Raw genomic sequence first — 26,344 nt, 5'->3', positions numbered from 1 at the left:
TTGACTCGGGATTTTTGACACCAAGAGATTTCTTCGAGTAGCAGCAGCCCTTTATGCTCTTGGCTGAACCTTCCTCGTTCCTCATAGTCTTCTTCCGACGCCAGACCACACTCTTATAGGGCATTTGGCTCGAGCAATCTATCCTCCAGGATCTGTTTCCTGCCGTGGTCGAGCTCATATTTCTCCTTAGCCCACTCTTTCAATTTTGACTTAAGAAATCTTAATTTTTTGCCAATGATTACATCAGCTGGACCTACAAAGACGCAAGCGTTCCACCATCTTACTAATCGAGCCTCCATAAGGGAATCTTCCAACCATGCTAACTCAAATCTAAAAGGAGCCGGTCCCCACGACTCCATTTTAGGATCTAAAAGGATAGGGCAATGATCAGAAACTGAATGAGCTAGAACTTTTTGATAGACCTCCGGAATTCTTGCCAACCATTCTCCCGAAAGTAAGAATCTGTCCAACCTGCTCCTGATCGATCCTCTGGCCCAAGTGAAAGATGCACCGCCCAACGGCAGATCCACCAACTCATTGATCGCGATGAAGTCAGAAAAATCTCTCATACCTGTATTGACTCGCTGGCACCCTAACCGATCCCCTATTTCTAAGATTTCATTGAAATCTCCCCCGATGCACCAAGGGTAGGAGCAGAGATTTCTCATTTTTGCCAATTCCTCCCAAAAAATAATCTTATCAGTTGATAATGTAGGACCGTAGACACCAGAGAATAACCAATCAGAATTGTCATCAGACTTTCGTAAAGCTACTGAAAGAGAAAAAATTCCACGCCATACTTCCTTAATGACCCATTTAACCTTGTCCCAAGCCACCAGAATGCCCCCCGAAGCTCCTTTAGAAGCTAAGAAAGCAAAGTCCCACTCATTTTTGAACCCCATGCTTCTCATGTCTATTCTACTAATATGTGCCAACTTTGTTTCCTGAAGGCACACAACTTCAGATCTCCAAATTTTAACTAATACTTTAATTTGGATTATTTTCTCCTGTAAACCCAAACCATTAATATTCCAAGATAAGATCTTCATTAACATACTTAGACAAAGGTAGTCTTCCCCGCCCTGATACCGAAGGCTCTCTCTTTTTTCTTGGACTTAGGGCCTTTACTAAGCGACCCTGAATCATAATTGATATTGGATTTTAATCTTACCAGCTCTATTTCCTTCCTTTTCAAATTTGCTTCAGAAAGGGAATTTGAACTTGTAACACCCCCAACCTCCCTGAGCTCAGCCTCCTTGATACTAGATCTATACTCCTCTTTAGGTCCCGAAAAAACTAAGCCCAGATGATTACTAATTTGCAGAGTATGATCCACCATCAGATCAACCACGTCTTAATGAGGGCCAGCTCAAAAACGTTCTCAGACAAAAGAGGAGAAAGCTCAGAAACGAAAGGCAGTAAAAAAGACACCTCCTTGCTACACCACCTCAGAGAAGAGAGATGAGAGAAACTTCCGAGCGATATCCTTACGAGAAGACGAAGAGGATGCTCCCTAGCGCATCCAGAGAAACAATTCACCAGCCCTCCAAAACCACTGAAATCAATCAGCACCTTTTTGTAACCCAAAAAGCAAAGAATTGATGAACTGCCAACAGGAAGAATAAAATTAGAGACCCTAAACTCGCAACGATTCTCCAGTAGACTACTCCCCCTCTGTCCTTCCCCCTCAAGCACCTCTTCTATTTTGAAGTTCAGACTAGTTCGAAAACCACCCACCAGAATTAAATCATGATAACACGTCTGAGCCATGGAACCCTTCAAGGAAGAAGAAGGAGAACCATATGAAAAATCCTCCCCACAGACAAGTAGCTTTAAATGATCTACTGGAGAGCCATGGGTTCGATCCCAGAGTCTATCGAGAATGAAATCCTGGGAGGGGCTCGAACCTTTTGCTAAGGTAAAAGGAGATAGAATAGTAGGCCTACTTGCACACTCCGGATAAGACCGTGCGCAAGGCCCATCAGAATCTAGTGGAGAAAAAAGGGTGGGTAGATCATTTTCTCCTCTAGACTATCATTTTACACTACAATGGGATGGCCCAGAGAGGGAAAAGGGTGGGTAGATCATTTTGCTTTGGAAATCTTGTAAGAAGTTCAAAGTTATTGAAAACAACATTGCAAAAAAAAACATGCTTACATCTTAATCTAGCAAACACGTGGCACTTTATACTTCTTCCAGCTTTTCGGCTCTCTCTTATTTAGAAAATGAAATGCATATATAGTGAATATATGTGTTGTAAATACGTAAATACATGTGTTTTCTCCAAAAAAAAACCCACATTCTTTCCAAACATTTCCCGAATTTACCTACATTTGTCTTGCCTAATTGTTCCCCAGTCCAAAGCATTACAACCATGGATACAATAACGAAAAGAGACAGCTTCTGAACACTTCCTAAAACATGTTTACAGAGGAGGAATCATATAAGATTGTTTCTTTCAACGTAAAATGGGTGTAAAACAAAATTTACGGCCATGTTCCCACTTTAAAATGGGTTTAAAATTTGTTTTATGCCTACGTTGAGAGAAACAGAGATATAGTAATTGGCACATCACTGATAGAAACTTGAAAAACTGAAGAAAAATAAAAAAATCCACTTGTCACTGTACAGCAGAGCCCACCACCAGCAACCAAAGAGTCTTGGCTCCTATAATTCAGGTTTATCATTGGATGAACTGCATTGCTATTAAATATTTTTCCAATACAACCAACCACAATAATAACTAGAATGATAAGGAAATGACATCCACACTTGTTTACAATTCGATTCCTCTTTTTATTTTACACTTTCCTAATAATCTCTTGAAGGATATAACAATTCCCAAAAAGCTATCAATAGCTAATCAGAGAAGTTTAATAGATTGAGTGCTATTATCAAAATATGGGAGTGCAGATGTCGTTAGTTAGAGGCTATCATTATTAATAACAGGGAGCTGCTATGGGCAACTCTGATGTTCATATCAGCACCCTATTGTCTTTATATTGAAAAAAATGGGAATTGGTAGGGTCCATCGCAAAAGGCATTTCACGGCTGGTCTGTCGCATGTCAGACCAGCCACCTCGTGAATGGAGACAAGGTTTGTCTCCATTCACCCAGCCGTGAAATGTGTTTTGCGATGGGCCCTAGCAAAGCCCTGAAAGAATATAGTATCAGTGGAGTACAGGAGAGCAAAGGAATAGAACAAGTACTCAAATAGGACAAACGGGGGCTAACAGAAAAGGATGTCAATGGCAGCTCTGTAATGATAATAATAGTAGTGTAGATGTTAAAGAGGCTGCTGTAGAATGTACAGAACCCACCAATATATATATATATATATATATATATATATATATATATATATATATATATATATATATAACACTGCATCTATCCTCAGTCTCTGATTCAAAATTCTTGCAAAAATAAATGTGCATAACACAGACGAAAGGTTGTTTATTTGGAGACAACTAGTAGAGTTACAATCATTAGAAAGCTACAAAGCATTCCACCCAACAAAATCCAATCAACAACACTAAATTCACTTCTAGCTTTTGCTTGCTTCTGTTTGGATTCAAAGGCATGCTCCATCTCCCTCTGTGTCCCATGGGACTTCCCCTTTCTAAGAAGCAGAGATCCTAATGACCCAATAAGTTTTCTGCCATTTTGATCTTTCACTCGTATGCTGTCCATGATAAGAGTAGTTCCACTTGCAGCTGGAACATCAGGAGCTTCATGATTACCCACATTAGCCTCATGTTGTCCACAGGTTTGCAATTCACATGAACAAGGCTCTGGCTCCCTTGAGCATGAAAACTTTTCACATGTATCAGAGTAGGGAGAGCATTTGTTTGGAATGGATTTTGGAAGGGTAATATCTTCTTTCATTTGGTTGGGAGTATCAATCACTTCACCAAAGACTGACCACCTTCCTACAGATGTTATCTTCACGTCTGTTGAGGTTCCTAGCATGCTTTCTGGAGCAATCACAAGCACCTGCACGTATCCCTTGGTATGCCCCACCTTGGGTTATGAAGAGAATACTATATTAGAGAAAATGGGAAGCTATGAGTGGTCACATAACCAAGAAATTCAAATTTTGAGGGTGTAAATATTTGAAATTAGGTCTCCCATAACACTCTTTCCTTTAGTCAGGTATTATTAGTCATATTGAAGAAAAATGGGAAGTAAAATGAAAACTAAACATGATGTATGAAACTTGTTAAGAATAAGGTGGCAAGTGTTACCAAGTGAATTCCATCAGCAGCAATTTCAGTAATCCATATTCTTTCAATAAGACCTTCCATTCCCTGATATGGTGTGAATGATTCAAAAACAGAAGTCAATTCACGACTCCGCTTCTTCACTTCTGTACTGGGGACTTTTTTCATCCTGGCAGCGGGCGTTCCTGGATGCACAAGAGAGATTAACAACAGAGAAAGAATACTGACAAGTAAACCCAAAAGTAGCAATTGTGGCCTTTATCATTTTCTAGGCATCTAATAAACTGACCATCTCAATAGTCCTTCAAACCATGAAAGTGATAGAACATACTCATATACAAATCATAGAAGATTAGTTGTATTCTTAGAAACTAGAAGTGGAAGCAAAAACAGGAGCAGGAGCAAAGGAAAGTCGCCATTTTTATTGCTTAGTGTGGAGAACAGTGTATGGAATGCCAATTACCCATAATATAAATATCAGGAATGATAAACTGAATGGTGCGGCAATAACCCTTGCAGAAGGGCGCCCCATTGGAACCACGTCATTTGATGCCAACTCTTTCCCCAGTTCATTTTTACCAATTTTACATATGATTTTAAGATTACAAAAAATCAAAAAATAGGAAGTTGAAATCTCTCTCTCCAGAACCAGAGTCGGCAGTTTTCAACAAGCATGTGCCACTGACCAGATTCTCTTCCACATCCAGTGGCCTGTCCAAGCTGCTGAATCAATAGGATATGGTGTTTGCTCAAATGCCACTATGGGAAAGCCATGCCCAACCTATGCTTCTCAGGAGTTCGCTGGAATGCCTCTATCGGAAATGGTCCAACCTGTGCTTTGCAACATCACTCAGTTGGACCCCCCCATTCACCCTTCCCAGTTGGGTTTATAAACTGTTCCCAATTTCCCCTTAATTTTTTTCTTTACCTTGATCTTCATTCCCCTTCGTTATCTTTACATTTTCTGAATCTTGATCATTTTTTGAATCTTGATCTTCTTTTCCTTCCTCGATCGTCTTGATGTTTTCTTGATCTCAACCTTTTCTGGATCTTGATTTTTCTTTCTTTTTAGGATTTTGATCGTTTCTTGATCTTGATCACTTGGATCTTGATCCTTCTTTCCTTTATCTCTCTCCTTTGTCTTTGCTGAGAAGAACCCCTCCCCATATCTCTAACTATATCTCCCTGGAGACTACCTGCATCTAGACGACCAAGGCCAAGGCTCTGCACACTACCCAGGTATAGATTTTTCCTACATTCATATTTTCATTATAGCCTTCCAATATTTTCTCCTCTGGGCCTACCCTCACTTTCTCATTAACCCTATACCCAACACATATCCCTACCTTTATTCCATTAACCCTTTTAGATTTCTTTGGATAATAGTTAGGGAGTTTATTTTATAGATCTCATTTGTTGATATACCTGATTAGACATCTGATTATCATTGACTAGTGAGCTGATTTCCCTAGTTTATAATCTATTATATGGAACTCTCTTGGCTAATTTGATTTCTATGAGCGGAAAAATTCAAAAGCTTTGAATCTTTGTGAAAACCTAACTATCTTTTGATTACTACTTGTTTATCCTGTTATGAGAATATATGGTGTAAATTCCCAAAAATCAACCTGTACACCCTAGGTTTGCATCAATAAATATTTAGCATATTGTATGTAACATGCACTAAAAGATCGACATCGATGTTCAATGATATAAGGAGGATTGTGTCACTGAGATGAGGGTATTCCCGGTAAAGTGTGTGTGGGTGGGTGGGGGGATTGTGCATCCTACAGGAATTCTGTTCTACAAATTAGTGATTCAGGAGCCAGCTCTCCAGCGGTCCCCTGAAAGCTATGTTGCACGGATTCTTTGCCCCAGTATGCCGAATCCGTGTCGACACGTCTCCGCATCCCGCACGAATCCTGTTTTTTTCGGGCGAATCCGATTCATCATCAGTCTCTTTTGAAATGCAAATCCAGTATCTTTTCCCTTTAAACGTATTTTCTTCTCAACTTTTTTTATATGAAAGCACAATCCTACTATTTTAATAAAAACCTTGGCACCTGGACGGCTGGACCCTCGAGCATCGACCCCCTTCCTCCTTCAACTCTCTTAATACAAGACTCGCTTTAACCCTCTACCCTCAAAATTTTCATGAATACACACACACACACACACACACACACACACACACATATATATATATATAGATATATATATATATATATATATATATATATATATATATATATATATATATATTCAAGTATAAAAATTTTTATTTTATTTAAAAATTACCGAATCCGAATCCTACTTTTAGGGGTTTCCCGAATCCGACACCTTGAATCCGTGTCGGATCCCGACACGCGAATCTGAATCCATGCAACACTACCTGCAAGGAGTAGATCAAGCTTCTAAGGTTATGGTCCTACCATTACAAGGTCTATGCTTACAATTATATGTGATGCATATTTGGTGGGCCTTTGGACCATCTACAGCCCGACAAGGTTCTTTAACTCCGTTGAAAGTTCAAAGCAAGAGGAAGAAAAAGGAACGCGTACTGATGATGTCAACATAGGGCCCTCAAGCCCTACATAAGTTCCTTCAGCCACAAATTCAGGGACTCATGTCATATTTATTTTAGATGTTTATGACACTAAAAAAAATTGAGACGGCTCTAGGGGTTCCTCAAAAGTGTATTGAAGTGGGTTATGTTTCAACTTTGAAGTTTTAAAGGCTTCTACTTTTAGCTTGCTTTCTACAGCAAATCCATTGAGCTTGTAGCGGGATTAAGTTGGGAAAGACTCCTTTTTTTTAATGGAATATACATTGTGTGGATGACGATGTTATACATAGGGTGAAGATTCTGGCAGGTGAGAGTTTCAATATCTTGAATATTTCCTTCATCTGCTTATGAAAATAATATTGGTGTTCAAGTCAATTCTGTCCAGGCCCTAAGGAATCACCTTCGACCATGAGATGATCATCTTTCTAGAATCCACTAATCAAAGACCACACAAAATAGCCAATACTTCTGACTCATTAGAGTCCTTAATTTCAATAGGAGTAAAGAATGTCCATTTAATTGCACCCGAATTATCACTGTGAATCCTCCACTCTAGTTGGGCCTGAGTTTCTGATGTAATCAAGCTTTGATGCCAAATTGATGCAAATTCAGCTCTGATACCGAATTCATGTAAATCCGGCCAAAGAAAAGAAAAAATATTGGAAAGAATGGAGAAAAAAGACTACAAGAAAAGGGGGAGAAGGGATATTCACAGCCAATATATATATATATATATATATAGAGAGAGAGAGAGAGAGAGAGAGAGAGAGAGAGAGAGAAGAAATAGAAAATCAAGATCAAGAAAACAATCAAGATTAAGAAAAGTGATAAGATAAAGAAAAAGAGAAAAATAAGGGTAGAATAGGGAGCAGTTTATAAACCCAAACGGGAAGGGTGAAGGAAAGGGAGAAAAGAAGTAGCAAAGAGAAATGAGACTATAAAAAGATAGAAGAGAAGAGAGAGTAGGATATATATAAAAGGGAGAAAGATATAGGGAGGGGTGGCTTACAATCCCAGCTGAAATTGATGAGGAAGAGAATGGAGAAGAACAGAGAGACAAGAGTTTAGGAGTAGAAAACTGACTTGATATAAAGCATCACAATTCAGAAACGACATCGGGGTGAGCTATAAGACCATAGCGGGTGAATGCATCAGTTAGTCATCTGAGATGAAGATGTGGGTACTCGGCTTCCTCAACTAAGGCTGGCATATGGTTTCGTATGCACCACTCAATGCAAGTCATATGAAAAAAAAAAAAATTTAAAAAGATTCCTAATCCTTGTTGCAAAACAACTCATAGAGTCATGGTCTAATTAGGACTCCTATTATTTTTAAACTACCGACTCCTTTTTTTTTAATGGCAATATATTAATAATAGAGGAATAGAGATACAAAGCCGACCGAGGGAGTTGGCAAAGAACAAGAGAAACGAAGAGCGTGAAGAACAAAGAAAATCACAACAAAAACATCTCACGAGGGAGGAAATCAAAGAGCTCAATCTTCTGCCTCCCAACACCATTCCTGGCAAGATAATCCACCTCGGTGTATACGGACCTTTTCATGTGTTGGAAGGCAACCTTCGATCCTCTACTACGGTCCTTAATTTCATCAATCCAACTGGCAAATCTCCATGGAACCGAGTTGCATACCTTTAAACTACCAACCCCTTATTGAAATAAAACTATTACATGGACTCTCCCTGCTACAAGTAAACAAGGTTTAAATTTCATTTTAGTTTCGATTGGAAAATTGAGTGGAAATCCTATAAAATCACGAAACATATGGAAACTTGTGCAAATGATAGAATTTTATGAAGAAACTTTGGGCAATGCTAGAATAAACACAAATACACATTTAGAATTCATCACATAAGCAAGACAGTTGTCCATAATGGTTTGACAACATCGAATACCTAGTGATATGTGTTGTCGGCATTTATGGTAATTCAATATATACGACAAAAAATTCAACACCATCGAATATATTGATTAGTATGACGAGTAGGAATTCTTGAATTTTCGCACATGTCAAAGATGGTTGTCCTTTCCAATGGATTGTGCGCTACCAAAGTACAACTAGTTGTGGATAGTAATGGCGATGGTTTGACAAAAGGTGTGCCTTCGATGTACTCATACAATGACAAAGTAGGAAGAAAAAATCTTGGTTCTTCTGTCTCCTTAGAATTGTAGATGCCCTCTTGTGCACTACAGATTAAATAGTAGAAATTTGGAAAGGGTCGAAACCGTTGAGCAGAAACTGACAGAGGTATCATCTTAGATATGCAGATCTTCTTTTGATGTAGATTCTCGTTCTTTTACCATGAACATTCATCGACAAAATTATGACGTAATAAACTCTGAAGAATGATAAACACTTTTTGATTCCCCAAGTAATGTGAGCAAGCCACATACTGTCAGAATTGTTGTTGGATCGTCGATGCTGCTCTCGTTTGTTGATTTAAGTTGACTGATTGTTGCGTCATCAATCTTCTCATATGAGCTTGGATCTAGATGATTGAAGATAATTGCCTCTTTTATGCTTGTTTGGCCATGTACATCCAACACGTCTTCCGGATCTTTAGACAAGCAGATAGTTTCATCACACGGGCTTTGGCTTTCCTGGCGTTTTCCTCATTAATCATTCTAGCTTGTACGTTCCAGAAAAGTCTTCAAAGCAAACTTGTCTAAAAATTGATCCCTCTGATTTTCCATAATGCGTTGTTTCTGCTCCAATGTTAGTCGCCACTCTAAGGCACACACCGCCAAAGGTATCATGGTAGTGTAAATACTGCCATAAATACGACTCCAATGCTTCCACCTAATCGAGACATTTTTTTTTGAATGGCCGCCCAATCAAGTCATTCCCGTTCAGTAACTTCATAAAATCCTCGTATGTCTCTAATCCAAATAGTATATTGATTACGAATCATTGGCTCAGATCTTCCCATCACAATTCACTATTCTATAAGTCATTCGACCTAGGCACTAATACCAAATTGATGCAATCCAGCTCTGATACCAAATTGATGCAACTCTAGCTGATGTACTAAGGAAAGAAAGAGAATGAAAAGCGGGGATTGACACTCAAAATAAATAGAGAAAAAAATTGAAAAAAAGATCAAGAAAAGGGAATCAAGATGAAGAAAGCGATCAAGAAAAGAGATCAAGGTCAGGAAAAGTGATCAAAGATAAAGAAAGGGGGAAAGATGGGGGTAGAGACAGAGGAGCGGTTTATAAACCCAACTGGGAATGGTGAAAAAGGAAATGGAGAAATGAAGGGGAAAAGAGAAATTGAACTATAAAAAAGAGGAGAAGAAAGGAGAGTGGGAGAAAGGATGTAAGATAGGAGAAAGATGGGAAGATGGTGGCCTTTTTTTTAAATGATAGAGGGGTGGCCTGCAATCCCAGCTGAGAGGAATGAGGGAGAGAAGGGAGAAGAAGAAGAACGAAAGATAAGAGTTTAGGGATAGAAAACTAGCCTGATATGAGGCAAGTAAGCACACACTTCAAAAAGGCATCACACCCAATCAATATAAGAAAAAAATCAATTTTCATTCATATTCAACTATTTTTACGGCAAATTGGCCTTTCATATTTATAGGCTATGCAAGTTATACGAAAAATTGTAAAGAAAAAAAAAAGACTCATAATCCTTGTTGCAAAACAACTCCTAGTCTAATTAGGACTTCTATTATACTCTGTTAACAGGTCTTTAGGTCTTTATTGTAATGCCCAAGGGCATACTTGTCTTTGTACTTCATTTTTTATTATTTATATTACATGAGTGAGGGGGAGAACCCTAACTCAATCTTTTCTCTCACTCTCTACTTTCTCTCTTTTCTCTACCTCTCTCAACATGGTATCAGAGCTCTACGGCATGGATGTCTAGGGCCATTTTTTTTCTTTTCTTTTCTTTTCTTTTCTCTCCTTTTTTCCCTAACCCTAACCCTAACATCCACCTCCATCTTCTCCATCCTTAACCCTAATCATAACCCCTCCATTCTTTGCTACAGTACTGCTACAGTTCGCTGCAGTACTGCTACAATAAATTGCTACCGTACATCGCTACAGTACCCGCTACAGTAAATAGCTACAATACCCTCTTTTCCCCACTCTTCCTTGCCCTAAGCTGATCCATCATAATCTCTTCTTCTTCTTTTGGGTCATAGCTATGCCCTAGATTTTCTTGTTCGGCTTGATCACTATCTTCATGGTGTTGTTCTGGATTTGTACTTACATCATTGCGATGTTTGTGGCTCGGAGTTGTCTCGATTTTGTCTTTATGTCGTGAGGCTACCTCATGCCTCCCTTATGCATATGTTGTCCTCACGAAGCCGCGGTCTATTAGCTTGCTTATAGTCTTCATCCTTGTCTCTACTTGCTCGTTGTTGGTCATCTTCAGTCTTCTTCCCAGTCTCTTATGGAAGATATCCTTCATATTGAGGACCCTACTATTCGTACTCCAGCTATGGCTACTAGTTCCCAGCCGTGTCAGGCTGCGTCGTCGTCTTTGTCTTCGGTGGATGCGTCATTCCCACCGATTACCACTTTCCATCTTGATGGATCCAACTATTTGACTTGGAAGATTGCTGTGGAGACATATCTGAAGGCCCGACGAAAGATTTTTATTATTCGTCGTGATCCCCCTCCTGAGACTGACCCTACCTTTGATGATTGGGATGTAGATGATGCCCTTGTTCGTACACTTCTATGGCAGAGTACGACCCCTACCATTGCTAGCACCATGATGGATCTCCTACTGCCAAAAAGGTATGGGAGCACACTGCGGCATTATATTCTGGTGAGGGGAATGTCGCCCGTCTCTGCTACACTTATTCGCGCTGGATGGGTCACAGGCGCGGTGATTCTACAGTCCATGATTACTACAAACAGTTTGTCTCCTACTGTCAGCAGCTGGATGCTCTTATGCCTCTCACCACTGATCTTACCACGGCAGCCAGACAGCGGGATCAGCTCCATGTTGTTCATTTCCTTGAGGGTCTTGGACCAGAGTTCACTCATCTTCGACAGCACATCCTTGGGTCTGGTACTGTACCCACTCTTCAGGAGGTATTTTTACGAGCTCAGCAGTGTGCACTTGCATTACTATTCCTACTCCCGTGGATGTCTCGACTACTGCTGCTTATGGAGTCGCTGACCGCCCTTCCCGAGGAGGAAGCATTTTTTGTCGCGGTCGTGGTCGCGATACTAGCCGAGGCGGACATGGCGGTGGCAGAGAGGGTGACCGTGGAGGTCGAGCTCGGCCCTATTGTACTCATTGTAGGCGTGAGGGTCACTATCATGAGACATGCTTTGATCTCCATCCTGAGCTGCGTCACACTCCATATCCTCGTCAGGGCCGTACTGCACATCTTGCCCTTCCAGATTCGCTTGCTCCTATTGACAGCCCCTCACAGACACCACTGGCTACTCCGACCGATCAGATGGTCGTCTCTCGTGCCGACTATGATGAGCTACAGCGTTTGAGGTCTGCCAGCCGCCTTTCTACTGCTGGTCTTGTTCAGCCAGGTAGTTCTCCTGCTTCATTCCTCTCTAGTTCTAGCTCCTGGATTATTGATTCGGGAGCATCTCATCACATGACAGGTACCCAGTTATCTTTACATGATTTTCATCATGTTGTTTCACGTTCTATTACTCTTGCTGATGGGAGTACCTCTCCTATCACTGGTGTTGGCAGTTGTTCCCGTTCACCAGGCATTACATTATCATTTGCGCTCTGTGTCCCCAAGTCACCTTTCAGTTTACGTTCTGTTAGTTAATTAACAAAGCATCTTCATTGTTCTATCTCATTTTTTCCTTCATATTGTCTTTTTCAGGATCTCTCGACTGGGAGGACGATTGGCTCGGGCCGTGGGGTGGATGGCCTTTATCGTCTCGACTGCACTCCGTCCCATCCGATTCTACATGGCTCGGTCGATGCATACCAGTGGCACTGCCGTCTAGGTCACCCGTCTATGGAGCGTTTACGCAGGATTCCCTTCGTTCCTTCTTCATCTGTTAGGTCTTTTCAGTGTGAGGCCTGTGAGCTTGGGAAACATCATTGTGTGCCATTTCCCTCTAGGACTGTTAGTCGGGCTTCACACCCTTTTGCTCTTGTTCATTCTTATGTGTGGGGTCCTGCGAGGACTACCTCTTTATTTGGATTTCGCTATTTTGTGGTCTTTATTGATGACTATTCACGTATGACATGGACTTATTTAATAAAAGATCGTTCTAAAGTTTTTTCTGTGTTTCGTGATTTCTACGCTGAAGTTAGTAATCAATTCTCATGTGTTATCCAATGTCTTCGCACTGACAATGCAAAGGAATATTTCTCTTACTCAAATGGTTTTCAGGAATTCCTCTCTTCACGAGGCATTCTTCATCAGTCCTCATGTGCTCATACCTCTCAGCAGAATGGAGTGGCTGAGAGGAAGCTTCGCTCCTTGTTAGATGGGGCCCGGACACTACTCTTTCAAATGCGGGTTCCTAAGACCTATTGGGCTGATGCTGTACTCACAGCCAAAGTTTTAAATCTCGGTTTCGGTTTCGGTTTTGGTCATCACCGAAACCAAAACGTTTCGGTTTCGGTACGAAATTTCGGACGAAATCTTGTAAAAATTTCACCGAAATTTCAGAAATTTCCGAAACGTTTCACCGAAATTTTTACTTCACCGAAACGTTTCACTGAAATTTCCGAAATTTTACCGAAACGAAACGTTTCAGCGAAGTTTGGTACTTTTCCGACTCAGTGAATTTCGTTTCGGTTTCCACCGAAACCGAAATTTAAAACCATGCTCACAGCATGCTACCTGGCGAATAGGCTTCCCTCTTCGGTCCTTGGTGGCACCTCTCCGTTCTCGATTCTCCGTCCTACCTCTGACCCTTTCCCTCTTACACCTCGAGTTTTTGGTTGTCTCTGTTTTGTCCACGTTCTTGGGTCAGGATTAGATAAGTTGGATCCTCGGGCCGAACGGTGTATCTTTCTAGGTTACTCTCGGACCCAAAAGGGTTATCGTTGCTACAGCCCTCACCTGCGACGATCCTTTGTCTCGGCGGATGTTACATTCTTTGAGACTCGGTCATTTTTTAGTCCGTCCATCTCGTTGGATCCCTCCCCCTCTACACTTTGGGAGGATTCCTCGCATAATCCTGTTCTTTCTCTTCCGGTTCTTCCTGATCCCATCCCTGTTTCTACACCTCCGGTGTCCAGTTCCTCCCCTACAGTTGATTCTACTGTTATGCCGACGTCAGCGCCTTGTGCAGCCCCTCTACCTCCACCATGGAAGCAGTATCAGCGTCGGACCAAATCTGTTGCTCATTCAGCCCCGCCCGAGCCATCATCATCTCAGCCAGAGATCCCCACTTCTGAGGTACATTTTGACTCTCCCATTGCCTCTCGCACTCGGTCTCGCAGTACTGCTCATCCCATTTCCTCTTTTGTGTCTTATGACTTTCTCACCCCTATATTTCGTAGTTTTGTTTCGTCTTTGTCCTCTATTTCTCTACCTAAGACTCTACAAGAGGCACTTGATCATCAAGGCTGGCGGGCGGCTATGGATCTTGAGATGCAGGCCCTTCAGGCCAATCATACATGGGATTTGGTCCTTTTACCATATGGTGCTCGCCTCGTTGGTTGTCGCTTGGTTTATGCAGTTAAGCACCTTCCTGATGGCACAGTTGAGCGTCTTAAGGCTCGATTTGTTGCCAAAGGGTACACGTAGACATATGGGATTGATTATGGCGAGACTTTTTCACCAGTTGTGAAAATTCCTTCTGTCCGTGCCTGCTATCCCTTGCTGTGAATCATGGCTGGCATCTTCATCAGTTGGATGTAAAGAATGCCTTTCTTCATGGTGATTTGGAGGAAAAGGTCTATATGGAGCAACCTCCTGGATATGTTGCTCAGGGGGAGAGATCTTCTCTTGTTTGCCGTTTGAGGAAATCCATTTATGGTCTCAAACAATCTCCGAGAGCCTGGTTTGGGAAGTTCAGTGCTACACTTATTCGCTTTGGCATGAAGCAGTGCGCAGTTGATCACTCTGTCTTCAGTTTTCAGTCTCAGGCTGGTTGTGTTCTGTTGATAGTATATGTCGATGATATCATTATCACTGGTAGCGATACAGGTGGCATTCAAAGGCTCAAATCCTTCCTTCAGGCAGAGTTCTCTACTAAGGATTTGGGTCGTCTTCGGTATTTCCTGGGCATTGAGGTTGCCTAATTGACTAGGGGTATCTACCTCTCACAGAGGAAGTATGTTCTGGATCTTCTTGATGAGACAGGTTGTTTGGGAGTCAAGCCTGCCTCAACTCCTATGGACCAGAATATGAAATTACTCCCTGAGGAGGGAGTCCTGTTAGAAGATCCAGGACGATACAGACGGTTAGTTGGTAAGCTCATTTATCTTACTGTTACACGTCCAGATATTACCTTTGCAGTTAGCGCTGTTAGCCAGCATATGAGCTCACCTCGCACTTCACACTGGGCTGCTGTACTTCAGATATTGAGATATCTGAAGAGTTCGCCAGGTAAAGGGTTGTTATTTCAGAGGCATGAGCACCAGAGAATTGAATGATACACTGATGCAAACTGGGCAGGATCTCCGGCTGATAGACGGTCTACTACAGGATATTGCACCTTTATTGGAGGTAATCTTGTTTCATGGAGAAGTAAGAAACAAGATGTCATGTCTAAATCCAGTGCCGAGGCAGAATATAGAGCTATGTCTCATACGAGTGGGGAACTCATGTGGCTACGTTCCTTACTTTCAGAGATTGGATTTCCTCCTTCTTCTTCTCCAGCTCAGTTATATTGTGACAACAAATCCGTCATTTATATTGCCACGAATCCAGTCTTCCATGAGATGTGAGATGACCAAACATATTGAAGTGGATTGTCATTTCATTAAAGATTTGATTCAGCGAGGCTACATAACTTCCGTGTTTACCAGATCTACAGATCAATTAGCAGACATGTTCACGAAGCCTCTAAGTAGAGCTAAGTGAGTTGATAATTGTAACAAGCTAGGAATGTTAGATATCTACATTCCAGCTTGAGGGGGAGTGTTAACAGGTCTTTAGGTCTTTATTGTAATGCCCAAGGGCATACTTGTCTTTGTACTTCACTCTTTATTATTTATATTACATGAGTGAAGGGGAGAACCCTAATTCAATCTTTTCTCTCACTCTTTACTTTCTCTCTTTTCTCTACCTCTCTCAACATACTCAAACTACTAACTCGTTGTTGAAATAAAACTATCATATGGACTCTACCTAGTACAATTAAACTAGAACTTTTAACTCGCCATGGAAATTAAACCACTTCAAGTCACATACAAGAACCCTCTTATGTTGCAATGTGGGTCATTTTGCTCACTTAACAACTTAAGTGATTAATTATAGACGACTTAAATACCCCTACCACTTAAGATTTCCGTAATAAACATGTGGGCCCATTTTAAACACCTACAAATTAAAGAAACCAATTGGTATTGGTGGGAAAAGACTGCGGCGCCCTCCTATAAATTTAGGGACTTAAAAGACACCTAAAGGGCAGTTTAAGATTAGAAAATGGGCCCCAAGATGGTCTCCATCAGTTTCCTAAGCTAGAGGCATTGAAATTAAGCTGACCCACCTTCGGGTGGAGACCAACGGGAACTAGGCGTAGAGGACTTCTACCGACTTTTACAAATATTGTGCCAGAAATACCTCAAAGCATGATTGGAGCCATTCCTAAAACAAGGGAGTACTCCCACCCATTGGATAGTCATCATAATAGCATGTTGGTAAATAGAATGGGACTTTCTAGATTTGCCTTTGAATATGTGATTGTTTCTTTCTTTCCAAATCGCTCATAGAGTAGTCAAGAAAGCCAACCTCCAAAAGATTGTTCCTTTCAAAGGCTGGGGGCGAAACTTTAGACTTCAAAAAGCTTGGCAGTGTGTGAGGAGAACAACCGAGGCATACCAAATCCATTCAACAAATATTTCCAAACCTCTATGGCAACGTGCAATGAATGAAGATGTGGTATACTATTTCTTCTGCCTCGAAGCAGATAGTAATATGATCAATGATTATGATGTTTCAGCTTCGCAGATGCTCCACTATCAAGATCTTGCTAAGAAATGCCGTTCATCCGAAGGCATAAACTCTAAGCAGAGTAGGGATCCCTCATATTTTGTTAACCGGCAAAGAAAGAATCGCTTGGAAGAGATGATGGTAGAAAGATTGGGAAGTGAGAATCCCATTTGAATTCCAGATCCATACCCTCTTATCCTCCCCCTCTCGATAGTTTGATAAAAATCGATTCCAGAATTTTCGTAAACAAAAGAAATCCGGTTTCCGGTTAATTTCCCTGTCAAAAAAATTGGCGGAAAGGAGCCTTCCAAGATATCTTACTGTCAATCCAACCAAAAGAGTCTTCGATGCTTACGTCTTTATTGATTACTACTGCAAAAAGATAAGGGAACAGATCCTTTAATGGAACCTTTTTACACCAAGGGCCTCTCCAAAATTGAATTTTATCAACTTTATAAAATCTGTAGCAAATACCTTTGAGAAAAGTTATCCTATGATTCATTATATCCCTCCACACAATGACGCAACTATTTCTATAGCTATCGCTTGACATCCACCCTCCATAGCAAGCCTTGTATTTATGCTCGATGACCTTAGCCCAAAGATGAGATTGCTCCTCCCCAAACCTCCAAAGCCATATACACAGGCAAGCTTTGTTCATTGTTCTGAGCTTTTGAAAGCCTAGACCTCCAAATGACTTAGGCCAACAGAGCTTTGTTCATTGTTCTGAGCTTTCAAAAGCCTGGACCTCCATATGACATAGGCCGGCAGGCTTTCTCCCACTTGACAAAGACAAAATCTTATTCGATCAGTCGAGTCTACCCAAAGAAAAATTTTCAGAAGCTGTTTAATCTAATTGAGTAACCTCAATGAGACATCTAAAGAGGGACATGCAATAAATTAAGGTTGGATAAACCGGCCTTCTGCCACCCAAGGAAACAAGGTTTCAAATCAGGAAGGTCAAATATCATTATCTTGAATATTTTCATTCATCTGCTTTGAAAGAACTCGTTGGTGCTGTTCAAGTCGATTTCCTTTTATTTTCTGAATTATTTTGCTGGGAATTTCCATTTCCCATTGAGGCTGCATTAATATGGTTACACATGGAATGGATATGCCACTATTACACATGGGTAGGGTTTCAACTTAAATATGAAGTGTCAAGCAATGTAGGGCAATCCTTTTCCTCTAAATCCCAGTGTTACAAGTAATACATTTAATTTCCTTGCTTTTCGGTAAAAGCCCTTTTTATTGATCTTTTATATTTAATTTTTTTTATAAGTGACAACTTTGTTGATATAAATGGTAAAAACAAGAATTTTATATTTTCTAACTGCACTATCATTATTTTTTTTTAATATATTTAGTCAAAATTCAAATAAATCAAACAACCACTACACTAACCTACTAGAAAATTTGGACCATGGCATTTTAATTTCAAGTCAAATTTGGATTGAAGTATGCGTAAAGGTATAAAGTTTAAAGAACTCAAGGTGTAAAGGGTGCTATCTTCTTGATGACCATAACAATTATCTAATATCTAACAAAAAAATAATGTATAAAATTACAATAATGCCATCAACTAATGAAGCATAAAAGCTATGTCACGGACCAATGAGCAGATAGAAATTGTCAAGTGTTAATAGAACTCAAACATACCAGGTCTAGGATAGAACTGTGAAATATGAACATGAGGAAACTTGTACTCCTTGATAAGTCTAATGGTTTCAGCAAAATCTTCATCCGTTTCACCTGAAGTGAGGAGAGCAACATGTGAGTCGTGTAATTTCCATCTCAAACTACACTAAACTACAAAAAGGCAAGCAATGTTTGCGCTCAGAGATGATGTTGTATTAAGCATGGATTTTGATCATTTCAAACCCCTTACTGTATATTCTTTTGAGAGGTCTATATTTATTAGGTGCCAGATGGAAACAACCCATCAAGCTATCTCCATCTCAAACATGGCCAAATGTATAGCCATCTGGACCACCAATGCGCCCCAGAGTAATAGCCCAAATACGTGAATACCCAGACGATTCAAGCAGACAATTAATGGACCTCTTTTTTGAATGAACAATTCATGGACTTTATCTTGGCAAATTTTGTTTTAACTGTCCATTTTCAACCCATCAATTAGAATGGCTATGACCACTTCAAGGATGATTCATGGTGGGGCTAACAGATGGACGGCCCAGATCCTTTACATGTCGTTACATGTAAGAAGGAGATGAAGCGGTGAAGAGTTTTCTATCTGCCAGATAGAAAAGACCGCTTCATTCAAAGCCACTTGTTCATCTGTACAAATGATCTACTTTTAAATAATGACCTGAGTAAAAAGTAAATCGAAAACACGAGCAAACTAACCAGGAAATCCACATATTATATCAGTTGCAATCTGCATCCCAGGTACAAATTGCGTCAGAGTATCCACCACAGCTCTGAAATCACTTACAGTATATTCCCGATTCATGGCCTGAAATATTTACAACAGATACATTGTCAGGAGTCTGTGCCTACCCTTGTCGGGTACCTAAATCCCACATCTATAATCTGAATAAAGAGAAAAATAATGAGCACAGGAAGTCAGATTTCATACCCACTGATCATATGTCTTACAAAAAAAAAATCATTGTATTAATTTCAATTTCCCACTTACATTCAAAACAGAGTCACTACCAGATTGAACAGGTACATGAAGAAATGAATACACACATGGGTGGCACAAAACTTTTGCTATCTCTTTCAAGTGTTCAAGAATAAAGGGGGGATTAGTCATGCCAATCCGAAGCATTGTACTTCTATCAGGAGGAAGTTCCGCAACAATAGCATTCAGTAAAATTGGAAGATTAACTCCAATATCACGGCCTGCAACATTTTTTCAAACTGCCGGTAATTCTTCAAGATACAATATGCAATACCCAAAATCTATATTGACCAAAATAAGATAACAAGATAGCATTTTTCATTTACTTACATTATTTCTTGTTTACATTCAAATATGGAAATAATAATATGTGATATGCTACTTTGCTGAGTTAAATATATGTGAAATAAAGACTTATATAAACATTTTTTAGCGGACTTGGAGACTCTTCCTAATTTTACTTCTAGGTAGGAAGAAGCACTTCCAGGAAATTGTGAAAACTTGTTGTGACTTTCATTACTTATTCATGTGTTAACAAGAGCTATCGTTCATGATTCTTTTCCGAGAGGGCCTTTAGGAATACTAGAACTCATTAAAATCAACGGCAATTTTACCATATGCTCCGGTATCTTCACTGCTTAACCATATCTCCTTAACTCCCTCAGATATAACAGTTCTTACACGCTCGACCTGCACAATACTTTGAAGCTTGAAATAATATAGTTACAGAATGAAACCAATTATTTACTATACACTTTTTTTCTTTTGAGAATGAAATTAATTACTATATGTGCTAACACAATGAGTACTTACAAGACTGTTCACTGTGTAGCTCCCTAGATGACCACGAGCATGCTTTGTCTTGCAATAAGTGCAAGCACCTAAGCAACCAACATTAATTGGAAGAATCTCAATAAATTTGTTCTTTCTCACCTGTTCAAAGAACTAAGTTAAGCAAAAATATGTCCCATTTGCATAACCAAAAAGGAAATTAGTAACAAATTTAATTACCCAATAAAGGCAAGTCCAACTAAAGAATAATATAATATGATCACTTGTATAAAATTATGATTGCTGCACAAAATTATAAGGTTTACCTTTGGAAGGTCAAGTGCTGGCAATGTCTTGCGATTCAAAAGCCGCACCTCATGGCCTTTCAAAGTCTCTTCTACTACTTCGACCACACGGTCTATTTGTTGCACTCCAATTATACTAACCCCTTCAAGCTCCTTCAAATCTCGACTTCCTTGAGGCACACATCCAGCCACCACAAGTGGCTTTCTGGCACTTTTACATTTCAATATTAAAGTTTCCATGGCAGATTGACTAGGAGATTTCACTGTGCATCTGGGTCAGAAAAGGGGCATCAACAGAATGTCACTACAACGCAAACAGCTAAGAACAATGCTCAAATACTGGAAACTAAACTGAGACTTGAAGAATTTTCAAAATGGAAAAGAGAAAAACTGGAAGTCACAAAATACAAAGTAGAAATGTAAAAACACAAATATCATATAAAACTTTAAACATAAAAGATCAAAATGTCAATATGTCACAATACTCCATAATATAAAAAAAGAGGGGGGAATGACCATAAAGCTCCCTTTTACTAAAAGTTTATCAACAAGAACCACTAGCTTGTAAATAATTACGAGAATCACCTGTCATTTGCCTAAAACTACTTTCACAGTTGATTATACCGATCTTACCCTTTTTTAGCAACAGTGATTAAAGAGTTCGAATAAATAAATAAAAAATATTAAATGACAGAAAAATCTTTGGTAACACGGCAATGCCACCAACTTTTGGTACCGCGGTATAGTCCATCTCAAATGTGACACTTTGTAGAGGTTGGGTCAATAGGTCTAGTGGGCCACCCCTAGTCTCTCCATTGCCTTTGATTCCACCATGCTTGGATTATTCTAAGCACGGTTGCCAGAGCGAGAATCGAAAGTGGGAATCGAAGGCTCCTGGAATGGTTGGAAGCGGGAATCGTGAAGTCGCCGGAGTTTCGCCTGGGAGTCGTCGGGGAATAGCCGGGAATCGTTGGGGAGTTGGGAATCACCAAGGAATCTCCAGGGAATCGCCGGAAAATCGTGTTTCACATAACACTAAACTGCATTTCCCAAAAGTGGGAATCGCGTTTCCGGAGAATCATAAACCGCGATTCCCAAAAGTGGGAATCGGGTTTCCGGCGAATCTGAAACGGGATGCCCAGTTTTTGAGGATTCGAGAAGAATCCCGTTTCGGATTCGAGAACCGGGTAATCGCGGTTCCCCACTCTCAGGGAAGAATCCTGCTTCCTTGATTCTAAGTCATGGATCGATACTTTGATTGGCTTATTTGATCAAATGTGGACCACTGACAATGGGACATACTAATGGTAACCCACAAGATCAATGAAAGTGATCACGACAAAGTACCACATGCAAGGTGTGATGGACTATGTAACCAAAAAATCAAAGTCATGTCCTCCTAGCAACGCTATTGAACAATGATAAGGCAACCTATTATTCGTCATTTTAGGAAAAAGGCTGATGATTTTAATAATTATCCAAATTTCAGGGATTCTAACTTGAGAAATTTCAGTCAGGAAGAGGAGAGGGAAGGGGTTGGCAATTTCCCCTAATACAATTAAGGCGTAGGCATCCAATACCAGGGTTTCAAATTTCGGTTTCGAAATGCGTTTCGACCCTCACTGAAACCGAAATTTTGACTGAAATCCGCCGAAATCAAATTTACGGGTATTTTTTCTCTTATAAAATTTCGACCGAAATTACCAAAATTTCGATCGTTTCGGCTGAAATTTCAGGATAATATTAAATATTTATCAAAAATCAAGATTTCTTAAATTTCGGACAGAATTTCAGGATAAGTTGATAAACGAAATTTCGGATTTCGGTCGACATTTAAAACCATGTCCAATACAAGTAGGTGTCTCACGGCCACCACTTAGTATGGCAACCCTTTTTGTTAAGTGAAAAAATTTATTAAAGAAAATCAAGAAAACAAACAAACAAAACTCTGAACATCCAAAGAATAGCACCACCTCTTTTAACCTCTTCTTTGGAGAAAGGGAAATCCTCATTCATCCAAGGCTAGTCCCCACATTCTGATCCAAAGAGATTGGAGAAATACTCAACAACGGCCTCCACTCCCTTACTGGCTTCCAAAATGAAACACTCAAACCCCAAACTTTTACCTTTTGAATTAGAATTTACCTACTTCGGGAAGTAATCATGAGATGAAAGACTCCAGGTATTTTCTTCAGGGAAGTCTCTTCCTACTCTAAGATTCCAAGCACCCTTGTTTAAGGTTTGCTCTTGTAGAATTGTTAAAATTTGATAGGAGAAAGCTTCTTGCTTTAGGTCTAAGTCTAACGTAGCTATCTTGGTACTAATTTGGCTCTTTCAAACTTTAGAATGTCAAGGTTTCTTCACTTAACTACCTAATTTCCACTTTTAGCTCTTTAAGGAATAAAAGACCCCCAGGAACCAAACTTTGGTTTGTCCATATGCTAATTTGACTATTGCTACAATCCGTATGGAATAACCACCACAAATCAAACCACAAAGAAGATTCCACAGATAACTATTGGTATCAAGTAAAATAGGTGAAATTGACTGATTTAAGAGCAAGAACATCAACTCAACATGGAAAGGAGAAGATTTCCTTAGTCTTTGTTTGGTTGTCTTCCCTCGATGGAAAGGAAAGTGAAAGAAAAGCCAGATTGAAAGTTCCTGATGAAACAGATATGTCCTTATTCACTTTCCTTTCCACCGAGGGAAGGCAAGCAAATGGAGCGTTAGATATCCTGCGGCCCCAAGTACAATTGGGGAGTAATCAGAAACCACATTAAAAAGTCTGAGATGATTCCAGAAATTTGTCTTCGTACTCCATGGAGAGAGAAATGGTGTACAGCCCACTGTTTTAAAACACGGATGCCGGTCAATACGCAACCAAAACAAATCCTAGGTGACTCGGCATGAAGTCGTTCGAGTACTTGGTTGACGCGGTCATAACTCGGGAGAGTCAAAGGAGTTGTGATTGACTTAAAAAGGAAAAAGTGGAATTTGGCAAGAACGCGGACAAGATAAAAGGGAGTCAATTCAGGGGAGTCCACGATGATGTGGGGGTGCTTTGAAACTATGGTCCAGCCTGCAATGACTTGGGATTCTGTCCATTTGCCAAGTGAATTTAACACCTCTGAACAAAAAGGTATAATAGGCCCATCTATGAAATAATTCGGAGAAATGGGTACTCCTAGTAGACCAACAAGAAGCACTAGATCAACATATTGCATCCAAATCTCCAGCCGCACAATAGAGGCCATGCCTAGTTGAGTTCCTCATGAAGACTCATTCTTTTAGTCTTAAAATATTAGCATAGATTGAACACTGACCTCAATGTAATGCACCTAGCATCATCATTGCTGACTCTAAGCAAAACTACCTATCTAGAAAACTCATTACCTGATGCCTACACCTTCTAATGATCTATCAAGGTTAAGGAGGGAAAATACCAACTGATCAATGCCCATTCTCGACTGTCAAGCAGATAACCATGGATCATAATGAATTTTCCTTAGAAAAATTGATAATTACACCTCTAATAAACAATTTGGAAACAGACGGGGAAGCATGCATAGAGAGAATGACATAAAATCAGGAAAGAACAATCTTACGTATTAATCAGCCAGAGGTCTGCCTCCTCAGGATTTTCACTCAATGCATATCCAAATGTTGAAAGCTGACCAGCCATATATTCGCTGTCACTCTGTCAAAAACAAATTACACAATGCAAGCACCATAATCACAAGAATGCAATAAAATTCTTTAGTGGAATCTGCTATATAAGCAACAAACATCAGTGTATGTCAGTACAAAGAAAACATGTAGGCCGTGTTTGGCAACCATACAAATTTTTTTCATGAAATTTTTTCCCCTGTATTCAGACAATTCTCACCCTCTCCTCAATCATGCCCATTCAAGTCTATCCCTCTCGCCAATGGGTAAACTCACATTCCCTGAAAAAAAAAAATTTACACGGTTGCCAAACATGGCCTAAATTTCATTAAGAATCCGTATAACCAGCTGAAAAGACAAACAATTTTCGACTATTTGAAAGGATTTTGATATGTGCATACTATTCTGGTGTTTTATGGAGTAGTCTATGTGTTTGTGTTTTAGGGTAGTTGATGGTATCTAATAAGTGGGCAAATGGATTTAATGTAATTACCTTGTTCTTCTATTTAAATAGCTGCATTACAATGGAATTGAGATATGGGTTTTCGGCCAATTAAGCATGTAAGGCGTTTTATTGAAATGGGTTTTCGCGTGCTGATTGTATGGGTTCGACAATTAACTATGCAATGAAGAAAAAGCAGATAAAAGCTTGCCTGGTTGTGGGAGCAACCGAAGGTCTTAATGTATATGGTCTGCAAAACAAAGAAGAAAAAGAAACATGAGTAGGTAAACAAAGTGAGATTGTAATACAGGAAAAGGAAATCGAAAAGAGAGGAGATGAAAACCTGGGTGCCTGGGATTTGAGGGGAAGGAGTGAGTGGGTCTTGGATTTTACGGGCCTTGGTCTTCTTGGGTTTCATTCCAACTGTCATTAGTGGCAATCGGAGCCCTGGTGGAGCACCACCTGCAACAACGTCTTCTATGTCTTCCATCTCTATAAGAGATTCTTCCGATGAGAGACAGACAGAGAGAGAGAGAGAGAGAGAGACCCAACTACTTGAAACTTAATCGTATGAGATCAAGGGGAAGAAATGAAGCCCTAAAACCTGTTACGGGCGCGAGGGCAATGTCTAGACACATCAATGTTAATCCAAACTGTTTTACCAAAATACCCTCCAATTTTCATAATGTTTATAATTTTTTGAAGGGTATTTTCGTCAAAACCTCTAAGTAATGGAATAAAACCTCTAATTAATGAAGTAGAGTGCGATTTCCCGACTCAAAAGCGACTTCTTGCCTCTTGTGTTTTAGGCTTTTTTCCCCTTTTGCTGTGAGATTTCAAGGAAAGAAAGGAGAAGAAGAAATTTCGAGCTCCTCCTCCGGCTACCGATCCCCTCCATCATCTCTTCTAAGTCTCGGCCGCCGCTCCATAATCACCTCACAATCACAGCACCACCATTATGATTGTCTGCTGAACATATATGTTGTCATGAATATACTATTAGTTCATCATTATGTTATTACCGGATGTTATTGTTATACATCTAGTAATAACATATTATTTAGATTGTTTGAGCATTATTTTACTCATAGATAATAGTTATACATCATATTATTTGATAATAGTTATACATTATATTCGTGTATGTAATGTAGATTAATTTTATTGTTTACGAGCATTATTTTACTCATAGATTAAACATAAATAAAATTTTAATTTGTATGAAGAAAATGCATATAGAGTCATAGACACACTAGGAGTGGAATGGCATTCTAACTCTTTTTTTAAAAAAATTAATCGTGTACTTAGCTTAGTGGGACATAATAAGCCATCCAACAATGCGTAACGTAAAACAAATAAATAGTTTGGATCATTGAAGAAGTGCCTCTCACCTCTAATTATATCCTGTGAGCATAGTTAACAACTCATGGGGGCATAGTTAGTAGGAATATGATAGAATTGTGGTGTTCAACATCACCGTCCCTTTGGATACATGAATTTTATAATCCAGGATCGTAAAATCCTGGATTTTACAAGCTAAAACTTGGATTGTACATTTCCAGGATAGTAGAATCCACGTTTATGCTTGTAAAAACCAGGACTATGCAATCCTATATTATAAAATCCATGTATCCAAATGGCCTTTG

At 39.8% G+C, this 26,344-nt stretch overlaps 1 protein-coding gene across 1 annotated transcript; it reads right to left on the bottom strand.

Annotated features, from left to right (window-relative positions):
- Positions 1–3,391: 3,391 nt before the first annotated feature.
- On the bottom strand, positions 3,392–25,275 carry LOC143887362 (Methylthiotransferase). The gene is made up of 11 exons (XM_077391461.1): positions 25,042–25,275; positions 24,910–24,948; positions 24,196–24,287; positions 20,609–20,858; positions 20,325–20,444; positions 20,126–20,201; positions 19,524–19,732; positions 19,232–19,340; positions 18,524–18,616; positions 4,248–4,408; positions 3,392–4,023 (listed from the first exon to the last, which is right to left on the bottom strand). The coding sequence occupies exons 1-11, from the start codon at positions 25,186–25,188 to the stop codon at positions 3,457–3,459; spliced, it is 1,863 nt and encodes a 620-aa protein (XP_077247576.1). The 5' UTR covers positions 25,189–25,275; the 3' UTR covers positions 3,392–3,456.
- Between the last annotated feature and the right edge of the window lie 1,069 nt (positions 25,276–26,344).

Source organism: Tasmannia lanceolata, unplaced genomic scaffold, assembly GCF_043159265.1.
Source record: "Tasmannia lanceolata isolate RefF3 unplaced genomic scaffold, GAP_Taslan_0.1 ptg000012l, whole genome shotgun sequence".
Classification (NCBI taxonomy): Eukaryota; Viridiplantae; Streptophyta; class Magnoliopsida; order Canellales; family Winteraceae; genus Tasmannia; species Tasmannia lanceolata.
Note: the sequence above shows the minus strand (reverse complement) of the source record. Positions and strands in the feature narration are given on the sequence as shown.

Coding starts and splice junctions, on each gene's coding strand:
- LOC143887362 (XM_077391461.1), bottom strand. CDS start 25,188: ATGGAAGACATAGAAGACGTTGTTGCAGGTGGTGCTCCACCAGGGCTC. Junction 20,445..20,608: donor CAGCACTTGACCTTCCAAAG/GTAAACCTTATA, acceptor TTCTTTGAACAG/GTGAGAAAGAACAAATTTAT. Junction 20,202..20,324: donor GCTACACAGTGAACAGTCTT/GTAAGTACTCAT, acceptor AGTATTGTGCAG/GTCGAGCGTGTAAGAACTGT.